The sequence below is a fragment of the Protopterus annectens genome, chromosome 1.part0, assembly GCF_019279795.1.
Source record: "Protopterus annectens isolate FY-2018-M chromosome 1.part0, PAN1.0, whole genome shotgun sequence".
In the NCBI taxonomy this organism is placed as follows: domain Eukaryota; kingdom Metazoa; phylum Chordata; order Ceratodontiformes; family Protopteridae; genus Protopterus; species Protopterus annectens.
In genome coordinates, this window is record NC_056725.1 from 296049174 (window position 1) to 296073135 (window position 23962).

At 38.8% G+C, this 23962-nt stretch overlaps 1 protein-coding gene across 1 annotated transcript in view; it reads right to left on the bottom strand.

The window, feature by feature from the left end:
• PRKCE (protein kinase C epsilon) overlaps positions 1 to 23962 on the bottom strand; it is a 3007622-nt gene that overhangs the window by 1066429 nt on the left and 1917231 nt on the right. The window contains exon 7 of the mRNA XM_044059920.1: positions 19575 to 19717. Coding sequence (XP_043915855.1) covers positions 19575 to 19717 — 143 coding nt within the window. The remainder of the gene's footprint in view (positions 1 to 19574; positions 19718 to 23962) is intronic.

Here is a 23962-nt window from a genome sequence, read left to right on the forward strand (position 1 = left end):
AATGTGCGGGTACTATGAAGTTTTACTTCAAAAATTAATACATGTTTAAGAATGGCATTCTTTCAAGAAACATCCCTCCTACAAAGTCTGGTTTGGCAATACCCATATTTATGCAAACATGATAAGATAAAGTTGGGCGGCTGTGGTGGTGCAGCAGTTAGCATTGCCGCCTCACAGCAAGAGGTTCTCCAGTTCGATCCTCGGCTTTGGTGCCTTCTGTGCGGTGTCTGCATGTCCTCGCTGTGGTTGTGTGGGTTTCCTCCGACATCTCAAAGACATGCTGTAGGTGGATTGGACACTCTAAATTGGCCCTAGGTGTGAGTGCGTGTGTGTGTGTGTGTGTGTGTGTGTGTGTGTGTGTGTGTGTGTGTGTGTGCCTTCTGTGGAAGGTTGGGCGCTGGGCTGGCAACTCAACACCGTAAAACTCCACTGCCAATCATGAGCGGACAGGTGATCCACTGTGGCAACCCCTAACCAGGAAAAGCCAAAAGAAGAAGATAAGATGAAGTATTAAGGTGTGTAGATTAAAAAGCATACAGAACATGACGTTCATAAAAGCAAACATGGGAATGTAGAAAGGAGATTTTACCAATAGGGATGACTGCAAATAAATACACATAAAGTAGGCAAGGCTAGAATTTACTGGAGAAAAACAGCAAAGTAACCAAGGTACTGGGATCAACTAACTAGGGAGGCAAAGTTAATAGAGTGGGATGAAGCCGGGCAGATATGTGGACTGCAGGCTTGAGACTGCCTTCCATACGAAAGACTGATAACACAATATAGGTAAAGATTAAGGGATAGGAGAGTACTAAATGAAAGACCACCTATGACAGACTTTTTAGTTGAGTCTAGAACAAAAAATGCTGTTTAAAAAGAGATAATTAGTACGGCATATAAAATACTGCATTATAAGAAACAACCAGAGGAGATTAGAGAAGACTGAGAAGTCTGGAAAGGAACTTTACCAAAGAACAAAGGGAAGGCATCCGCATAACACCAAGTATGCAACAACGCCCAAGTTTAGGATAGTGTTTGCACAGACATTTTTGTACACCAAGCAGATTTCAGTTATTTTTTCTTTAGGTAGATAACAAATACTGCTAGTGCGATGGGAAAGAAAGACAGAACTGGAAACGTAACGACTTGGCAGATTTTAAAAATTCTCTACAGAGTGTTTCGTCAGAAATATTGGGGGAGCAAATCTTGGCAACTAAGACAACAATTCTTCTGAGCTGGGACACAAGCTGTGAATTGCCTAGAAATAATAAGGCCGTACTAAATTTGATGCTACCGGTTGCCCAAAAAAAAAAAATTACTACAAAATGGAAATCAAAATGTAAACCAACTGTAACTGAAGCCCTGATTATTGTAAAGGAAATAAAAGGATTGAATATGGTATCCACAGAAAAAGGAAAGAGCAAATTACACAGAAGTAAATGGAATCTGTTTTAACAATACATGCAGAGTAATGCTCAGGAGGAGACGTGAGGTTTACAGGAAGGATGCAATCAAACAATTTATGTAATGTTGGAATGAATACTAATTATGAAAAAGGAAACGTACATGTCATGAAAAAATGCGACCATGGTCTGTTTTCTTTTATATTAATGTATGTGTACTCATGTCACTGATTTAATAAACATATTTCAAAAAAGAGCATATCTGGTAATAAAAGTACTTGGGGAAGGAGAGTTACATACATTACAGGCACCATTTAACTTAAAGTGTATGGCTTATCCTGAATGTAGTAACATCTTCACCTGTGCCTTACAAGGATAAAACAAAGCTCCTGATAATACTGACTTTCCAGATGAAACAGTTTCTGAGTGCAGGCCTGCATAAGAAATAATCGGCTGCTTATATTGTGGTGTGGGTGGGTGTCAGTGGGTAGATTTATGAAGCTCACCAATGTATGCGTCAAGACGCTGACAATAGCAGGGAATGAAGGTGTGTTGTGCACCAAATAATGAGTGGAAAGCAAAACAATGCACTATCACTGTATCCATAACTAACAACCACGCAGTGCAAGAAGCGCCAGCACTATACTCCAATATCAGGAAATGGATAAAACTTAAGTGAGTCTCTGTCATGAGACTAGATTGTAACAGCACTTAGGGGTTGACAAACAATTGTAACATACAACCCTAAGCTCTGTTACAATTAGGTCTTGTGCTAGGGACTAACAGCAGACAGTGCTGGATGGCAAAGACTAGAGGCAGAAGGTAAAAATAACTGTTTCTGTCTGCTACCCATTCCTCTAAATTGTCCCTGAGTTTGTTGCCGATTTTCGCATTTTAAACTCAGTATTTTTTCTGGTAAATCACAAAGGAACACAGTCAATAAGGTCAGAATTAGAGTTTCCTCCTTCTTTCTCTTCAGCAAATGCATACTGATGCCAAACCTGCATTTCTATTAACTTTTCAAGATAATTACATCAATATTAAAACAACTGTCCCTGATTTTGATCCTTTACCCCCCCACAGTTTTTTTGTAAGTAAGCTGAGTGGTCTGCTGCTGTTGGTGCTCACTAAAACACTTTGAGGTTTTGAGGTTTTTTATTCTTTAACTGGTAACACCTGGAGCTGCTAAAGGTCTATGCCCTACCAACATTTATGATCGGGTTGCTGATCACAACCCTTTAATTACGTCTTCTCAACATGAATGCCAAGATTCACCTCGCAGGCTATGCTCTTGAGGTGAATTTCTTGGCATACTAGAACAATAATAAACTGGTTATCTCCAGATACTCCATCATGAACAGCAAAACATACTTGAAGATAGCCACATAGCAATGTATTTGCTCATCTTTTATTAAGCCTGGAAAACAATAAAAAAGAAATGGCAGGAGGTCATCCTTCCAAGTCCCTAAAAATGCATTTATTAAAGCCTGGTGAATCACGCTTCACATCCACCACCAAGCTAACACAGTCGTGAAATCTTCAATTAGTAATTTGAGGCTTCACCTGTTTTCTCATATATCACCACCTTTTTGATATCCCCTCTTTAATGATTTTATTTGGAAATTTGGCAGTTTTTGTCACAAAACTACAGTGAAAAGACATGATTATTAACTAAAAATAAAGCCATCTGATTACCATTTAGACCATGGATGTATTTCTGAAGTAATAAGATTTGGTAAAGGATACTTTTAAGAAAGCAATTTCCATACAGTTACAGCCCTGCAAAAGATATCCAGAGCCTTATAGTCTAGAAAAGATCTCACTCTGCAGATTGAGCACCAATAGCCTGCTCCCAGAATACAAGAATGGACTAAAGAAGACAAGTGAAAACGTCAAATGCATACCATAAACGGCGTAATGGTCATCCCTCTCTCCATAGTGAAATAAGTACAACAACTGACCTGTGTTATATGGCTACTTATCTGATCAGCAGTGAATCATCTACAACTCAAGGTCATGTATGCTCGCCTTCTTGCCTCACAAAAAAGTAACACAAAGTAGTAATACTACATTACACAGTACACTGCCCAGTCTAGTACCATTTGACGCAGAAAAAACAAAACAGAATTTGTTTTCTATAATGTAGGAATCCCTTTCCTATGTTCTTAACTCCAGAAAGGGATCATGACAAATTGCCTGCATCTTACGAGTTTTTCTCTACCCCCCCCCCCTCATACACAAGTGAGAAGTAATCTACCCTATCTTCCTGCCTAAGTTATTCCCTTTTGAAACCACCAGATGGCAGTAGAAGTGTATGTAAAGCTAACACATACTGCATTACCCCTTGTAAAGACTAAAATACAATATTAACCCAATACAAATAACTCCTAGTACATCTCCCTGCCATTTCCTGTATTTATATGTGCCACAAACCACACAGCTTGGGAACATAAGCTCATCACTCTCACTCATTTCCCCACCAAAGGTTTGTCTTGCAGCCCAGGTACACATAGCTTACCTGTTATCCTGTGCTTAACTGATTTTTTTTTTTTGGCTCTCCTGCCTCTTCCTGCTGAGTTAGCCTCACTACGCTCGGGCTCACTCCACTCTTCCACCCTACCAACCACTTCAATTACATTTATAGTTATCCTCATCCCCACCTGTCCACCTTTCCTCCAATCCCAACACTCCACCTACAATCATCTCTATCATACCTACACCCTTCTTCACTATCTCTGTCCTCTCCCACTACACAGCCTTCCTCTAACTCCACACCCATCCCTCCCCTTACAACTACACACCCCAATAACTCCGGTGTGCCAGTCTCATTCTCGTCTCTCCTCACCCTCTACCTTAGCCTACCTCCCATACCTCACTCACAACTCACAACTACTACCACAGCCTCTCTTATCCCAACCTTACTCAGCCATGTCTCTTACACTGAACCTTTTTCTTATTACTCTTACTACTTACCTCTCTCTCCTTCTAAAATTATCATCATTTCAAATACATTACACATCTCCTACACCTTCCCCTTCCACATCAATCTACTCACACAACCTCCTCAGCTACTCTGCCATCTGGTCCTCTCTCTATAGTACAAACTTAATATTACTAAAAAAACTAATCATCCTCTCCCCAAACCACAACCACCCGTACAACCACAATTTCAAGTACTTCCAATACCTAAAAAAGAAAAGCGTACCTACCTATATCCCTGTTCTCAGTGAACTAGTCCTTTGTGGTGACGTACATCCCAACCCTGTCCTTCTCCTCCCTCTCCCAATTCCACTAACTCCACAAAATCCCTAAACTTCATGGCAATTAATCTCCAAAGCATTAGAAACAAAATTCCCCAACTGCACGCCTGGCTAAATCAACATAAACCAGAGGGCTAGGAGGGTGGCCTAATGGTTAAGGTGTTTGCCTTACAAACACAAGGTGCAGGGTTTGAGTCTCACAAGGGATAATTGGCTAGGCTTAAAACAAATGGCTCGTAAGGGCAGTTAGCCTAGTACTAATCTATGAACCTATGAACTTCACTGCTGTCACTGAAACCTGGTTAATACCATCCATTAAAGATTCTGAATCCTTACCGCCAAACTACTCCTGCCTTAGGAATGACAGACTACATAAAAAAGGTGGTGGCATCGCCTTACTATTCCCTAGCTCCTTTACAGCAATCCCATACTCCACGCCTATTCCCCACTTCTCCACAGCAGAACTACTGGTTACCTTCCTAAAACTTAACAACTGCAAAACCCTTTGCATAATAGTTATATACATTCCCCCAGGCAATAATGCTCCCATTCGTAAAGAAATTCTTCTCTGGACAACAAGCAATATAACAAATGAAACCATCATCCTTGGCAACGTCAACATCAACTGGCTAGATATATCTACTAAAAATCCTTCCACCGATATCAACCATCACATCTATACTCAGCTAATCTCTAATGTCACTAGACCCAATATAAAGGTAAACAAAGGCTCTATCTTGGATTGGATCTTGGTCTCTGACCCAGAAAAAATTACCACCTCAGGGACTCTCTCAAACAGTGTCAGTGATCACTGTCCAGCATTCATAATACGTAAGCCCATCTCCATACCAAATTTCCACTAATATAAATATAGCAGAGACCTATCACATTTCTCCCCAAACACCTTCAATGACATTCGTCACAAAACTAACTGGGGCCCACTAAAATTTCTCAAACTCAACAAAGCTGCAGAATTCTTTAATTCTACATTTCTCAGGATCCTAAATAGTCTTGCCCCACTCCAGTTAAAATGGATCAAGTCAAAGCATGCAATTTGGCTTACAAAGTCCAAAAAGCAAGTGATGTCCAATAGGGACAAAGTTTGGAAAGCCTGGCAAAAAAACAAAACACTGTCTAACCTCAGTCTATATAAACTACCCTGCAACCAGGCCAAACGTCTAGTTATCAAAAACAAAAAAGAATACTTCCACACTATCCAAGATCAACATAAACTAAACCCCAAGAAACTTTGGGGAGCAATCAATTCCCTACTTCACCCTGGATCTAACAACAATCCATGCCCTAACCCAGAAAAAACTCCACCTGAAATAGCCTCCCTCTTTAACACTTACTTCATTGACACCATAAAAAAACTTACCACCACCTTCCTACCTACTAATGCCAACTCACCAGATACTCCACCCTTTGCACTCCCCTACACATCCTCTACCTTCTTTCCCACCCTCACTATAAAAAAACTTCTTTACAAACTCAAACTCTATACTAATGCCCCTGATAACTTACCCACAGAATACTTACAACTCTCAGCCTCCTCCATTGCATAACCTGTCAGCATCCTCCTAAACAAATCCATTCAGGAATACCTGATATCTGGAAAAAAAACATTTATTCTACCACTTCACAAAGGCGGCAATAACTCTGACATCTCAAATTTTCGCCCCATTGCCATTCTCTCCCCAATCTCAAAAGTTCTAGAGACATGCATTCATACTCAGCTCCTCAGTCACCTGATACAACACCAAATCCTCTCTCCCACTCAACATGGCTTTAGGTCCGGACATAGTACTAACACTACCCCTCATTTCCTTCCTCGACACAGTAAACAGAGCTCGAGATGCTGGATGCTTAGTCTCAGCTTATTTCTAGATCTTTCAAAGGCATTTGACACCATATCGCACTCCCTCCTGCTTAATAAACCCGCTAATCTCGGGCAATCTCCCCCTACCCTACAATGGTTTACTAACTATCTCAGGAACAGCCAGCAATCTACTAAATGGCTATACGCTTCCCCCATTTCATAACCACAAATACACTTGTCCCCAAGGATCAATACTAGGACACCTCATATTCAGCATATTTGTCAATAACTTTCATTCCTCACTCATCCATAGCACGGTCATCCAATAGTCATCCAATATGCAGATGACTCAACTATCATCTGTTCTGCTAAATCTGTCTCCACTCTACAGCATCTCACCCAAGAAGCATTTACTTCCACTGAAACCTGGATGTCCCAGAGCCATCTCACTCTCAACCCCAACAAAACAAAACTTTTAATATTTACCTCCACAAAATCCAGCTCTGTTGACAAGTCACTATTCTCCATTCACTCCCAAAATAACACCATGACTGAGGTTGTCCCCAGCACCAAGTTACTAGGAGTCATCATTGATGACAAATTAACAGTCCACCTTTACATTTACAGTAACATAAAAAAACATCAGAAACTAGGTGCCCTGTATAGGCACAGCTACTTTCTCAGTCTCACTGCAAAAAAGGCTCTGGCCTCATCCTTCCTCCTTCCAACACTTCTATACGGTGCATCTTTCCTCACAAATCTACAGTCCTCCTTGTGAACAAAATTAGACTCTTGTTATAGCAAAGTCGCTAAATTTGCCAAAAATGCTAAATATGCTACCCATCACTGTTCCTCTCTGCTGCAACTACATTGGCTAGAATCCCAACCCTAGCTCACATTTTTACAGTTAACTACAGACCACAAGCTCATCTACCACCCAAAAACCTGCTCTTCCCTCTCTTCCATACTGACCATGTACCATCTGAACCAGCTCTTTAGGTCCGAAAACAAAATGATACTATCCGTAGAGCAACCCAAGCTCTCAGCCAGCCAAATGCTGTATTCCTACTATGTCTCTAAGACATGGAATACTCTCCCCCCATCACTCAGAGCAATCAGCAACCTGACCTCCTTTAAAAAAATCCCTCAAACTGCATCTCTCCTCGAAATGGCTATGCTCTTGTTCCCAACCACACAACCTCAACTCCTGACTTCTCCTTCCAGAGCTATACCTCTATCACATCATTTCCTTCATTCTGCCTACTTAATGCTTCCCTGCCACTTTCACCAGTCCTATCCATCCTCCACAATTATAACTCTTTCTATATTCACTCGGTATTTAATCTCCTCACAGCTACACACCTGTACATATATTACTTTCATGTGTACTTGAATATACCCTATGCACCGATTTAAATATCTTTCACTAACATCTTCTCTGAAATGCATGTCAGTCATTACTTCTATATGTCAATGATTGCATTTTTCTTTTTTTCTGGCAACATTGCTTCTAATACCAAATTCATGCAATGTATTTGTAATGTATGATTTTTATGTCAATGATTGTATTTTTTTCTTGCACCGTTGCTTCTATTACCAGTTTCATGCACTGTAACTGTACTGTATGATTTTGTTTTCTGTCTACGTGATTATATTCTCTTTGTATGTATATTTGTGGAGCTTTTCTCCCCGGGCCTCCACTGAAAATGGGCTCATTTCAGGCTCAGTGGACTTTCACAGTTAACAAATGCAGTAAATAAATACATAAATACTGATGACTGGTTCCATCCAGTGCATCTGTCCAGGGTTGTTCAGTGGCAGTTATGTACCCAAGTGTGCAAAGACTCGGCTACAAAACAGACAGGGGTCATTGCAGAGTGAGAACTGGCTGGGGTCCTCTCTGATAATTTCTGCTTCAGCAGAGGAACCAGGCAGGGGTGTCCTCTCTCCCCTTTATTTGCATTTTATTTAGAAACACTGACAAAGAAAATAAGGGACTCAGAAATTCAAGGATGTAATTGGTATGGTAGTCAAGAAAAGCTGGCTCTGTTTGCAGATGATATTATCTTATGTCTGACAAAACCAGAAGGGGACATTACAGTGCTGTGGAACATAATGAAGCAGTTACAAACCTTTTCAGTATGCAAAATTAATGAAGTTAAAACAAAAGCAATAGCAGTAAATTATGTACCAAACTGCTTCAGCAATATCTATACTTATGGGGACAAGTATTTAGGAATATGGATCAAAAATGATACCAGTGTGTCAACTAAGGATATATGGGAAAAGACTAAACAAAAGATAATATAACAACTGAGAAAGTGGAAGCCTCTGTTATATGGATATCAGTAGTAAGATACAAGCAGTTAATTTGTTTTTAGTTTCTTAAGTCTTTAACTAGGCCAGGCATATTTTTATCAACTAGAGGAGAAGTTGTGGATAGCAATTAATAAAGAGCTGAAGGATTTTATCTGGGAGGGGAAGATGGCAAGAGTCAAGTAGGATAAACTTATTCTTACAACAGAACTGGAAGGATTGGGATTACCCAAGTTGAATGGGATATTGCAGAGCAACACAGTTAATGTTCCTATACATAGTACAAGCAGAAAACTATAATTCGAAGTGCAAACAGATGATTATGAAACACGAGGGAAGCTCAAGTAACACGGAGACACTGGGATTTTTGATGTATTGTAGACCTTTAAAGAGGACATCAATAATCATACAGAATATTATATTCATAAAACAGCAGAAGGTCTTCTAAGAATTAAGTCAACATGGAAATGGAGAAAGGAGAGTTTGCCAATAGGGATACACACAACACGAGGGAAGGACAGGAATATACTGGAGAAAAACTTGCAAAGGAACCAAGGTATTGGGCGCAAATAACTATACAGGGAAAGGCAACAGAATGGGAAGATGCCCAGAACTTATTTGGACTGCAGGTTACAGACTGCCTTCCACATCAAGGATTGATATCAGAATATAGGCAAACAGAAAGAAATAGGGGGGACCTAAACAGAGGATCAGCACTGGCAGAGTTTTTAGTAGAATCTAGAACAGAAGTTGCCATTAAGAAAGGAATAGCAGAGCATATAAAATATTGCATGATAACTACAAGACTCAATCAGAGGAGGTTAGGAAGGATTGGGAAGAGAAACTGGATAAGCAATTCAAAAAGAAACACTGGGGGATATATGTATGTATGTCTTCCAAATATGATTTAGGATCTTTGCTTGGAAATGTTTACATAGGTATTTTTATACCCCAAGCAAACTTCAATTAATTTTTCCTCAGGTAGAGAACAAATGTTGGATGTGTGATGGGGAAAGAAAGAGGTAACTGGGGATATATTTTCTGGGAGTGTAATGAGTTGGCCGATTTTAAAGATTCCCTACAGACTACTCTCTCAGAGATGCTGGGTGAGCTAATTGGGATACTACAGAAATTATTTTTTTGAGCTGTGATGCAGAATCAGAATTGCCTAGACACAGCAAAGCCTTGCTGAGTCTAATTATGATGGCTGCCAAAATAACAATTACTACAAAATGGAAATCAAAGTCTTAACCAACTTTACTAGAAGTAGAGAAGATAGTAACAGAAATAAAACAACTGAAAATAGGATCTTTATAAAAGGGTAGGTGGTAGAAAAAATTACTTAGGAAAAATGGGAAATGTGAGTTCTGTACATGGAGAGGAAGAATGAGGCTTAAAAGAAGGCAGGATTTGAACAGGCTATGTAATGTTTAACTGACAATGACTAAATATATTAAAAGTAATATATAATGTTTGCAGCTACAGTTGTGTCAGCACAGCTTATAAGGTATAATGTTTGAAACTGACATTGTGTCAGTATGGTTTATTTTTCTTTATATAAATAAGATTGCCTACATCATACATTATAATTTAATAAAGATGTTTCTTCTTTTAAAAAAAAAAGATGAATGTATCCACGAGACATCCCATAAACACCGTCCTTTGAGACAGAGAAAATTTCTCTATGTTCAACTGGCATCCCAGATTGACAATTTTTTCAAACCAGAGATTCTTGACAACTTGTAAAACAAGCTGCAAACTAAGGTAGTTGTATGAAAAAATGTGAATGTCCTGCAACCTAGGCAGTTTGTAAACACACATGGAGCTGTTGACAACCTAAACAGTAAAACAGAAAATTGAAAATGTAAACCAGAGAAAAATGTAAAAAGCATATGAAACTTTTGATAACTGTAACATGATAATAAACCCAGCATTACTAAAAAAAAAAAAAAAAAGAATTAGAGCTGGAATGAGAAGTTAAAGAGAAGAGAAATTTTGGGCTTTTAATGTAAAGGCTTAGAAAACCGAGGTCTACGACAGGTCTCCAGGCTCCTTCTTTTCTACTATATACGGGCAAGGAGGTTAAAAAATGTGGGTAACCCAATGAATTAATTTTCCCCTTTCATCAAATCTTTTAAGGACCTCAGCAAAGAAAAGGTCAGATAGTACCTATTTATCCAGGGAAGTATTCAAAAGCTCACGTTTCACATCGTGTAAATAAGTTCTGAGAATGTAGCCCAACAAATCTTCTCAACACTAAACCAGAGGCAGCTGATCTATAAACAGCATCAGGAGTGCCACAACAGCATATTAAACAGTGTTTGGTTACCTCAGACATTTAAGATATTAAGTAACCCAGACATGTCCTAACTTCTGAAGAAGAAAGGTCGTAAAATATTTTTTTTTCATATTATTGGGTGGGCGTTCGAAAGACATGCGTAAATGGGCATGCCTTCGTTGAAGGTTGAACGTCGAGCTGGCACCTCGGCGTTTGTGAAAATCTACTGCCAATCATTAGTGGACCGAAGTTCCGCTGTGGTGACCCCTAACCAGGAAAAGCCGAAAGACAACAACAACATCAAAAGAAGCCAGGAGAAACTTAGAAGTGATTCAGACAATTTACTAGTCTGAAGGCTATAGTGGAAATATAAACTTTCTGCCCAAAAATATAAAAAGGCTTCCCAACTTTGTCAAAAGAAATAGGGTAGCCTGCTATAAGGTGGTTGGCAGAAGATAGTTTTGTCAGAGAAATTACTGAAGGGACAAATCTAAGGGTAGAAAAATACATTTGTGGGTCTGGGAAGCCTTATATAAGTTATCAGACTTTCTGGGACCAGGTAGCTGACTATCAGGCAAGCTGCTGGCTGCAAAGAACCCATCCTCTAAGGATGGCAGAACAGGAAGGACAGCTTCAGGATGAGGAAGAATCTACCTGTAGCAAATCTTAATATCTTTGAGGAGTCTCTGGCATTTCTTTTTATTCTCACTGAAATAATCCCTTCATTCTGGCAACAGTATTAGAAAAAGACAACTCTTCAGTTGCGAAATCTGAAGAAAAACTTTAATCAAAGTCAAACTCCCCATATTGTGGAGTACAAACTTGACAAATGAAGTCTAATTCCTGTCCCTCAGACTGAGAATTAGAATCTGACAGAAAATAAAATCTTTTCATTTTTAAATGAAGGGAAAACTCAGAATGTAAAGACTGAAAGGCTTTAAAATAAACTTAAACAAAGTCTAGTAAATCATCCTTATATGCTCCAGATGAAGGGGCACAGGTAAAGGAAAATGCCTAGTTTTATTTCCTTCCTCCTAGGATGCCCACCAGAAAAACAGCATTTTGAAGAATAGTCCTTTCCCTGAGAATCAAGCTCCTCAGATCAGCTCTGCAAAGGAATAATGTCTGCTCCCACCTCTGATGCTGACAATTGTCTCTATCCGTTGTCTGAACAGGACAACCAAACAGCTGCAAAGTATGCACCTGTTGGTCCTTAGTGGCTTCCTGAGGAGGAGTACCAGAAAGAGACAGAGAGACTGAGGAATGGTCCATCCAAGCAATCAGATTTCAAAGACCAAAGCCACCTGCACATTTTCTCTTCTTGTGCATCAGAGAGTGATTGACTGAAAAGATGATATCCAGCTCCACTTCACTACTGAAAAAAAGTGCCTGACAACTGGGTAGTGTTAGGCTTGGAATAGCAGGTTTCCTTCCTGACTAAAAAAAAAATCAAGGTCTAAGGTAAAATATTTCAGACACAGCCACTAAAACCACTAGCCCTAACTCCCAGCAACAACTTTTGAAAAGGAACTTAAACTTTTCCTCACAAAAAATGGTAAAATGGAAAGTATTTCACAACAAGGTAATTGTCTGCTCATCTCTGAAGAACTGCTAGCCAACTGTCAATCCTTTAAAGCCACAGCAGAGAGCATTCTTCGACAATAAGACAGCTCTGAGAGTTTGGTGCCCTAACCACTGACTTATATGATTCTACTTGAGCTGTAATGTAGTGCGCAAATGTGCCCTAAAGCTTTGTAAGCAATCTGGTTGCCCAGTCTTAGTCATGATATGTCCCATATAGCTTAAGATCCTGCAACAGTGATCTAATGATGAACATCTATCGTTATCAACAGGGGCAAAGGTTTTTACTTTGGACTTAAAGAAGTTGTATTTAATGGAAAGGGCGGTAGACAAATGAAGTGAATTATCTTAATGAACAGTAGAGTTCAACGTTAAGGAGGCATCCAGAATGGCACAAAATATATGGAGAAAGGAAGGCAGGAGGTAATGAGGACAGGAATCTGCAAAGTGCTACATGAAAATACTGAGCAGACTAGAGAGACAGTCATCCTTTGCCTGCAAGAATATCCATGGATGCGTCAAAGATAATAGAATACTTCCATCAATAAATTACTTTTTTGAAGACTACTTTCCTTGTCGTAGTGACTCAAGTTAGATACAAAAGGCCTTCACAATAACAAGTCAGAAATTAAGCTCTCTCTTCTCCATTTCTTGAATGATTCTCACTGATATTACACTGGTGTCACTCAATGCTTGTGTTACACAATCACAACTTTTATCTGGGAATCTGATCTGAAGGTTTTCATAGGTTCATAGGTGTGTACTAGGCTAATGGCCCCAGAGCCTTTACTAGCCCAGCCCATAGACGTACCCTGGCATTGTGCTGCCCAACGTTAGTTCCCAGTGCCTCTATTAAGTAGAGCCACTGGAGTAATTCCCAGGGTGAACTTTCTATTACCCATCCACTCATCAAGATTTCTCTTGAAGAGGGACAGCAAGGTGCTCTGCTTGACATGTATGGGAAGTCTATTCCTGAGCATGGACAGTCTCTGGGTGAGCAACCTGTCCCTCCAGCATGTTCTGTTGATTGTGGTAATGAGGTTGAGGTCTCTGGACCATGTGGTGAGTAGGGATTGGGATTTCTTTAGATGTAGCCTTTCTAACAGAGCTGGGTCAGACATGGCTTTGTAAGTCAAGCAGAGATCACCTCTAAGTAGGCGATATGAGACAGAGAATAGCTGAAGTCTTTTGAGTCTGTCTGTGTAGGTCATGTGTTTAATGCCTAGGTACATGCTAAATGGGGCATTATACTCGATGATATGGGGCATTATACTCGATGATTGGTCTGAGGGAAGAACAGAGAGAGAGATGATGACCTTTTTCTTCCTGGCTGCAAAACCCTTGATAATGAGATATGCCACAGAGAAGGACTTTCTGACCACAGTGGCAATGTGGTGGTCGAATAAGAGGTTGCTGTCAACCTGCATCCCCAGATATCTTAGAACGCCTTCAGTGTTCAGTGGCCTCCCATCGATGTGGTCATTAGTGGGAACTGGGTTTTTACCAAAGGGGATGACGACGCATTTTTTGGCGTTATGCTTAAGGCCATGGTTTCAACACCAGTCATTGGTCTCAATGAGGCCTTTCGTTAATATGTCTGCATCACTTAGGGAGTTAATAATGTCTCCCAGTTTGCAGTTGTCTGCAAACTTGGTCAACCAGAGTCCCTTTGTGTTGGCCTGGACTTCTAAGAAGTAGATGTCAAACAGAAGATGATCCAGGACCGATCCCTGTAGGACTCCACTCATGACTGGTCGGCAGTCTCACTTGGAGTTCGCTACTTTCACACTGTGTGTTCTAAATGTGAGCTAAGTTGCAACCCACCTAGTGATATAGGGGTTGATGCCTAGTTTGGTGAGTTTATCAATAATCCCGGAGTGAGGAATGGTATCAAAGGCCTTGGCCAGATCGAGGTAGGCTGTATGCACTGCCTTTACCTTCATCCACAGCCCTGGTGACTGACTCAAAGAAGTCAACCAGGTTGACTAGGCATGATCTCCCTTTCACAAAGCCAAACTGTGTGGGGTCCCGAGTTTGGAGATTTCCTGTACCTTTGTTAATCATGTCCATGATGATGCACTCCATAGCTTTACATATCAGACTCATCCGGCTAATGGGGCGATAATTTGCAAGGTCTGTAGTCACTCTCCCTTTATGGAGAGGGATGACTGTAGCAGTGCCCCACTTGGTAGGGACAAAGCCTGAGGTGAAGCTGTGACTGAACAGGGCACACAAATGTGGTGCCAGTTCACTCTGTAGTTCAAGTAGGACACAGCTAAGGATATTATCGGGTTCCATGGAAGCTGTATTCTTGGCCTTGGACAATGCAGCTTTAACCTGTGCTGCAGTAATGCTGGGTGCCTGGTATTCTTCCGATATTGTGATTTGTCCTTTGAGGGGAAAGAAGAGTAAAGTTGGCACTGAATCTGTCGGCCAGTATGTTGGCAATATCTGTTGGCTCAGTATAGGAAGTACCATTGTGCAATAACTCACAGCAAATCTGGGTACTGCCGTGGAGGTTCTTGATATAACTACAAAAGCTTTGTGATTGTTTTTAGTGTCTGCTGCAATTCTGCCTTCATAGCTGGCTTTACAGGATTTGATGAGGAATCTCAACTTTTTGTTGAGGCTAATAAGGGAGTTTTTCCAGTCTTGGGGCTTCACCTTTTTCTACAACAGTTTCTTCCTTCTGTTGTAGAGTTTATTAATGGCAGGGAACCACCAGATTGGCTTCCTTTTTTTGGAGGACAGCGTCTTGGTTCTGTTGGGTATGGCCAGTTCCATGCATTTATGTACAAGTTCGTACAGTGCCATTGGTGTATGATTCGGCAGTCATGCAGCTATTTTCCATTGGCATGGGTGCCATGAAGTTAGCCACCTTTGTTTTTAGGAGTCCAAAGTCAGCTTTGGAGACGTTTTACAAGGTGGTTACCTTTGCGGGGGGTGTGGGTGAGATGTGGATTTCCATGGTGATTAGTTTATGGTTGGATCTGACCAGGGAGTTTTCAACAGGTTTTGCCTGTTTAGTGTACACAGGGAGTACTATGAACAAACAGATTTGACGCTAGTACCACTGAAAAATATGTACTCCCTTCTGGGTGACTTGCAATGCGACTGAAGCTACAGCATGGGCTACCCTATAGATGACTGAAGAAAATTAGTTAAAAAGCAATTTAGTTCACCCTCTGTGCTGAATCCTTTGGTTACCAAAAGCAGAATGAATAGGGAAAAAAATGCACTAACATCTGATCATGCAAAGACCCCTAACACCTCTCCCAACTAAAAATAATGAGCTCTGATGCGGTTCTGGTTCTGAGTGGGTGATATTTACCTGGAGTTAACCAGTTATATTTATTTGGAGTTTGGGATGAGAGAATGAGCTGATTATATTTTCATGGAGTTATAGGTGATGATTCAGTGAATCACTTCTTGGTCGTCGATCTATGCTTCTGTCACTCGTAGTTTTCCTCCCAGTCCACTATATTTATGTAGGAGCCAGTGTTTTGTCAGCAATGCCACATTCAGACCAGACTCTGACTACACTCTGTCTGTTTGGTTTGGAGGATTCTAAAGCCACGTTACCAGCCCTCATTCTACAACCAGGTGCTACTTACCGCAAGGCAGCAGCCACAGAAACTGTAATTCTCCACTTCTGTGGATCTGTTTGAGAAGGTCAGCTTGCCATTATGTTGAATATTAAATGATCAAGGTAATTTAGTTAATCCTGCAAAATATCGAAGTATGTTTTTATTGAAGCTATTACTGAAATGGCATAAAAAGTATTGCTTAGCTAAGATCCTGAAGGTTGTGTCCCACTGAGAAAATAGTGACAAAGGTGTCAGACATTAAATCTGAAATTTTATTCTCCAAAAGCACAGTAGCTACATTTTAGTGGGAAATTTTCTACAAATATACTTTCAAAAGGCAAATCTAGCCCAATGCTAGTTATGAGATGCTTTCTACAAATTCTATCACATGTTGCAGCAACGCTTTTCAGCTTGGAAGGGACACGGTGCATTCTAAGGAAGTGGATGTAATCACGTTGTCCAGTAACAGATACAGACTGTCCAGAGATACATCTACTCTCTCTCTCTGAGGTCAGCACAAGCCACATACCTGTTAAGCTCCACAGAGTAACTGCTGTGATGATGAGATACTAACAGCTCTAATTTTTCTCTTACAGTCATGGTTTCAAGCACTGAGTGACCTTTACACCTTAATTCTAACATGCAAGCCGCGTACTTCCCTGCTTAGTTTAATTATCTCCATGTGATAAACATATTTATGATTACAATCTCCCTTCCTTTCCAAGATCTGAATGTACTGTACACTGAACCAACAGATACATGTACAACATGTGTAACTTATGCTTGATCTGCGCATCAGAACATAATGCATTACTTTTTATACCACTTCAATGATATGAGCTTTAAAAAAATACACTTCGGGATTTTGCAAGGTCAGCTACATGTGCTCAATCATTTAATAGTTGACATAATGGTGGGTCGACTTTCTCAAATAGATCCACTTCTATATATTAATAGGGTATAATTTGCATATTCTACAGCTGAACAGCACTTGTCACTCCAATAACATTCTAGCCAACATGTTCTTTATTTCTGCACTATTTACTAAAAGATCACTTCATTAGCAATACTTGTCCTACAACGATATACAAATCACTGTGAGGAGTGTGTTGGGGCAATACCATCATGCAACAAGGCTGGGATACTAGTAACCTAATGTCACATGTTTTTCAATACTATATGTGCATTAAACCAGTGTTATAGACACATACAAAGATATATTACACATGCACATATGAAATAATTTTATGGCCACTGGAAAGCCCAATTCTCGACTGCAAAGCCATGTGCTATTTAACAGTAAGGTACTGATCCAGAAGTCTCTGCTCTACAGTAGTACAGTAATTACTGTCAGGATACATCCGCAGCAAGGCTCATGCATCAACACTGAACTGCAATGTACCTTCAGGGTACTGGTCCAGCAACATCCAATCTATAAGTACTCATGAATTGACATGACTGATCTGGGTACAAGTATTCATGAGTTGACACAAATGCTCTTGCTATACTCCTATTTCCTTAACCAGGCACTGCATGTCATCACAAAAAGCTCCAGTAATTCCCATTCTACACTTGTGCATGCAAATACTTTAGAGAAGGCATATTTGTTCCCTTTGACTTGAAATCAAGGGTTAACTGCTTATACATACTATAACATCTTGTATCAATAATGTACGTCAGTCTGAATTCAGGTGTCAATCCAGTATTTTCTTATAATTAATTATATGTATATTCTGCAAAGTCTGTAAGTCTGATCAATGCTGTCTTACCAACAAGAGATAGAAAGGGCCGTGAAATGCTATTCTTCCGAACACGTGATTGTACTGTTAAAATTATGTTACTTAAAATGACAAGTGCATTGTCAATGTAGTGGAGAGTAATCTGTGCTTTCATTTTGGCCCAGACTGTGCTTGAAAAGGGTCTGAGAAATAACCACCTACTTTGTTAACAAATAAAACAATAAAATACATAAACTATATACCAATTTCTTTAAATGAATTGTTTTAGTTATACCTATTCTGCAAACATGAATTGTTTACAATTAATTTCCTGATCCAGCAATCACCAATACACACCAATAAAGTATTCACTTTTACACCTACAGTGAAGCAGCTGCCACTCTGTTATCATATGTTATTACTGCAACAGTTGCACATTTTACACTTCAACAAATGCTCAGTATTAAGCTTGTAGAGAACAGTTAGCACCATATGTAAGTGGCAGCTTAAACATGGCTTGAGCTTTACTTTAAGCTAACTGGTAGTTTTATAGGATACAGTAAAATTGCGTAGCTCGTCTATCAATAAACACAAGACTTTAGTATATAAGTCATTCATTAACTAACTTTGTAAATCTCAGCTGCACCATTCACATTAAACTAATATGACTTCAATCGCAAAACCACAATGCTATTTATTAACACTATCACAGATGTATAAAATGAAAAAACGCATCCCTTTGCCTCTCCTGAACAACCACCATTTCCATCCTGCTCTACAGTCCAATAGCTTACATCCATAATTCCGATTTCAAATCTTCCTTTGTAGTGGTTATTAACTACTCCTATACAAGACATGATCTTTAAAGAGCTCAAACACATGTATCATACCATGCCTGATTAAAAACTTCCAGAGGTATTTTTATTGTCAAGTTTACATTTATCAAATAAACATACATACCTTTTATAACTGTACCTGCAGCATCCAAGTCTGTGTTAAATTCTAACCATCTTAAAAGGAAAGTGATACATAGTCTACTAACCTCACACAGTGATCTCAGGTTATCTAGTGTTTACTAACCAAGATCATCAGTGCTTCACCAGCCTATGGTCCCTATGGACTACATAAAAGGACAAAGTATGGTATCTTTTGGCTAATTTGACTCTGGTTCCTGGGATATGCTCTCAGCTGCTACGTGATTACCTTCCAGCCAGATATATACTTAATGAATAGATTTGCAGTGCAAGGGTATACAGATAACTACGTTATAATAATTGTGATACCAGTCCTTTATTTCCTTGTGTTGTTCTCATATGCATGACCATGCCTATATAATTGTAATGTACATAGAATGTCGTACTTCATGACTGAAATGATAGGTTTGAAATCGATCCATGTGCAGTATGGTGATAATCTTTCTACTCCTTATAATAAAACTTACCTGCAAGCATGTTATGCTTCTTACCACTAACACTATATTCTTCGTACACTGTCACGTTTTGCATCTGAAAGTGGCCCGTTTCTGCCTGTGGCATTAACAAAGTTGGCATATACTAAGAAAACTAAACAGAGGTGGGCATTACATACATTTACTTATGCTGGTCTTTCTTACCTTTTTCCTTCGTTGACCACTATTTGTGATCTTGTCAGGTGTGACTCCAAGGTCCGCTAACACTTTTGCTATACCTCTGGCATCCACACCACAGTTGGGCGCTACATTCGATTCACAGCGTCTATGCACATTCATCTTGCAGACTGTAAAAGTGTTTCAAGATGCATCAGGAAGTCATAAATAATACTGGGTTAGCAAAATAGACTCAGTGCAATCAAAACTACAATCCCAGGGTATTTTGAAAATGGAAAATCAATATTCTTTCTCTTGGCACTGTTAAGCTTCACACAGTCTATGCCCACATATCCAAATATTACCGGGCTTTCTCTGTGGACAAATACAATTAACATTTCATTGCACAAATATGACTCTTATATTACTTAACATATTTCTGGCTTACCTGACATAAAATGAGGCTGTATTCACGCTCTGTGCAATTAACAGACGTAAAACACCAAAATGAGACAGTGCCATGGTTTAAAAAGAGTACTCTGGATGACATGTTAAGAATGTTTTTTTAGTCCTTCACAGTGGGGTTCAAGGGACCGTTTTCTTTGGTGCACTCCCTCCCTCCTTACTCCAGCTTGAAAGCATGGCAGGCTGGTTTAGTTTTGGCACTACGGTGATTCTGCTTATTGTACTACTAATAATCAACATTTCTTGTAAGCATCAGAGGTTTAAGTGCCAGAAATAAAGTACCCAGAAGATAGTGTCTAAAAGAATATTTATTTACAATATGTATTTAATTATGCATTCATGTTTCGTTGCCAAGATCAGTCCACTTGGCCAATGGCCTATTTTCACAGGAGACTTGAGGTGGCATTCATACAGACTGAGAGATATTTGGGTATTGGGAAAACTCCTATATTCTTTTCCATCAATGAGTCTGGCTCTGCTGGAGAAGAATGCTGTAGGAGAGGCCTTAACACTAAAAGAATAGAGCAGTGATATGTATGAAGATGAAATCCAAATTACTACCTTCACTTCTGTCAGTCTAGAGTATGCTCTGTTGAACAGGATGACTACTGGTGATCCAGATGCCGAAGTGGTAGTTTCATGGAGTGACTTAGTTAAAAAGAGGTTACCTTTGGAGGGGAATACTACTGTAGGGGAAGGAAAGCCCCTTGCAGAGGAATTGTCTGAGATTGTCATGTGACTGACATGAGTGAAGGTTGTGGTTTGCATGATGAGCACACTGATCAGCAACTAGATGGAGGAATTACTGATAAGCTGTCTAACAATCAATATACAAGCATTAGTAAAAAAAAAAATAGGAATTAAGAAATAGAAGAAAAGCCTGCCTTGTGCATAAATTTAAAGCAGTACAAAATACTGGATAGGTATGAACTTTAGGAATTCATAATAAAGCCATTAAGCTTTAACTGGGAAAGGTTTGCTGTTTTTTTTTTTTTCAAAATCATAAACTGGCTTGCAAATTTATTGACTATTTTGTTAAAAATGAGGACTTTACTCCACTGAGGAATTAAGTAATATCTCGTTTGTCTTTGCAAGTTAAGAAAAAGATTTTCTTTTTGCAATTCAGAAGAGTTGAAATTGAAACTGATGAAATAACTGATTAGTTAAAGGAAGTATCTCAAAATGTGAGTGACATTTGAAAAATGTACTGCTGAAAAGGGTATATTGATGGTAGATGGAAGAAGTGATAGGTTAAAGACAGATAAAACTGAAATTACTTGCACAGTGTACATATTACTAACAACATGAGAGAGATGCTCCATTACTGGGTCAGGCTTCAGTTTGTTCTTTTTTTCTGGCAAACTTGACCATTTGATGAATGTATGCATTTTTAAAGATGCAGAAGTGGGGAAGAGGGATCTTTTCTGTTTAAAATTTGGCAAAAATGGGCATATGCAGTTTGATTGTGAGGAAGGATAAATTACTTTAGATACATCAAGCAAATCAAGTGGATGAAGAATATGAATGGGGATGTTAGAATGTTGAAGAGCAGGAGTAGGAAAACCATGAGAAAACTGTTTACAGAGAAATCCAAATGTTTCTGACATGAACAGTACTTTGCAGTTACTTGAAACTACTTTATTTGAAATATCTAACAATAATAATACTAATAATAATCATGATACCCATCTGTTAACCAGATAAGGCCACTGGGCACACAACCCCTTTCCAGGGCTGACACAGGAGCAATGTGCTATTAAGTGAGTTGGTCAAGGTCACACAGTGGGCAGATGGAATCAAACCCTGTAACCAGAGGAACTCCAGCTCACAACCCTAACCACTGCACCAAATGCCACCAATAACTAGTGACTTAGCAAAGAAATCACCACCTCCCAATCAAACCACATATACTCATCCATTAATAGTCATGACGTTTAAGAAATTAATTCAGAATTATGTGTGACTGCAGAGAGTACTGAAAGTACAGAAAGACGAGGAGGTGGTACAACTGGGGTTAGGGTACACCCAAGGAAAAGAAAGGTAAGAGGGCCTGGTAGTAAAAGCAAAATGAAATATTAAGGAATAATGTAGCAAAATGAAATATTAAGGAATAATGTAGCAAAATGAAATATTAAGGAATAATGTAGCAAAATGAAATATTAAGGAATAATGTAGCAAAATGAAATATTAAGGAATAATGTCTCCTTTTTAGCTGCAAATGTTAAATATTATAAGAGCTTTGTGAAGATTGGTTGTTTTACAGTGGGTTAAAAAAACTGCAGCATGATTTCATTGCTTTATTAAATACAAAGGTAGTTGATAAGACCAAGACAGAACAATTTGAAAAGTTGTGGGGAGATGAGTGGTATGATTAACAGCAGTGGAAGCATGCTCTGGGGTAGTGGTTTGACATAACTAAAAGAAATAATGTCACAAGGGCACTCCAAGGTATGGGGTGTAACACCAGCTGAAAATATAAGTAAAACCAAAGTCAAACAACAATTGCTGGTGTCCAAAGGCACAAACACGATTGTTTTAAAACACAAGTCTCTTCAAAATCTTTACGATCTTAGTAGTAATATTCACCACGCTAGAACAGCAATGTGGAGTAAACTTCTTTTTATTAGCAGTGAGCGCTTTCGCCATTCGGCTTCTTCAGACTGTTTCACATTAAACATAATTCAAACACTTGTTTAAATACTAAAACAATTAAAATGATTATTCTCATTGGTTAAAAAATTTTTACGTATAAAATTTCCGATTACAACCGGAACTCACTTTAATCTCATAATATAATATAAACATAGGCGTGATATCTCCTATTTCCTTTAAATCAAAGAAAATGAACTTTTAAATATAAAAACATTCTTGCCTTTAGTCGCAACATTCAACAAATTCCAGTGGCAACATACCCGTAGCGACAGGCGATGGTGTTGCTTTACTTATATAACAACATAGGCAGCATAGCTATATATAACATTACATTAGTTGTTAGATTCATTAAAACTTTCATATGCTTAAGGTTAAGACCTAATCACAACGACATGTTAGCGTCTTATAGATCTTGCACAACAAATGACGTGTGCATAGAAATCACGTTGTGTATGCATCAAATATAAAACTTAAATGTAAAACATGAGGGTAATACATAGAAAACGTAAATGTAGCGTTCTTATCATATGGCCATGTATACAGAAATATATTTAAAAACATCCAGTTCTTCACGGTGATATGATTCAGAAACAAATAATCTGAGTATCATCTAAAATAGGATACACCTGTTAAAAAATACTGTGTGTGAATGGTCAAATCAGTTTCATTAAAACATGAAAGGAGAATAGATTCTATATGTTTGATTCTCAAGAATGTCTCAGTTCATAAGGAAAACACAGTACAAGCGTAAAAAACAATTTCATTAACGCATGATGAGTCTCTTCATACAATATGTAAAATGTTATACCTTATGCCAAAGTGTAAAGACTTAAATTAATTTTCCTGCTATTCAAGATGATGACTTATAATTAAGGATATCATATATTACTCAAAACATATTAAAAGTTCTATCACATATATCAACATAACATGGAAATCAATCACTGCTAATAAAAAGAAGTTTACTCCACATTGCTGTTCTAGCGTGGTGAATATTACTACTAAGATCGTAAAGATTTTGAAGAGACTTGTGTTTTAAAACAATCGTGTTTGTGCCTTTGGACACCAGCAATTGTTGTTTGACTTTGGTATAACTAAAAGAAAGTTGACATTATAGTACTTTATTCTCGTAGGAAGTAAGGTGAACACTGTGTTCTTTTGGAAAAGGTAAGTATAAGATACTGTATTTCGATTGTAGTATAACAAAAGAAAACAGAAAATGCTGACTGATTTTAAATTGTGCATGGAATTCTTGAAAATACGTGCACCAGATATAAGAAAAGAAAGGGGAAAACTATATCATAGCAGTAGAGTGAGAA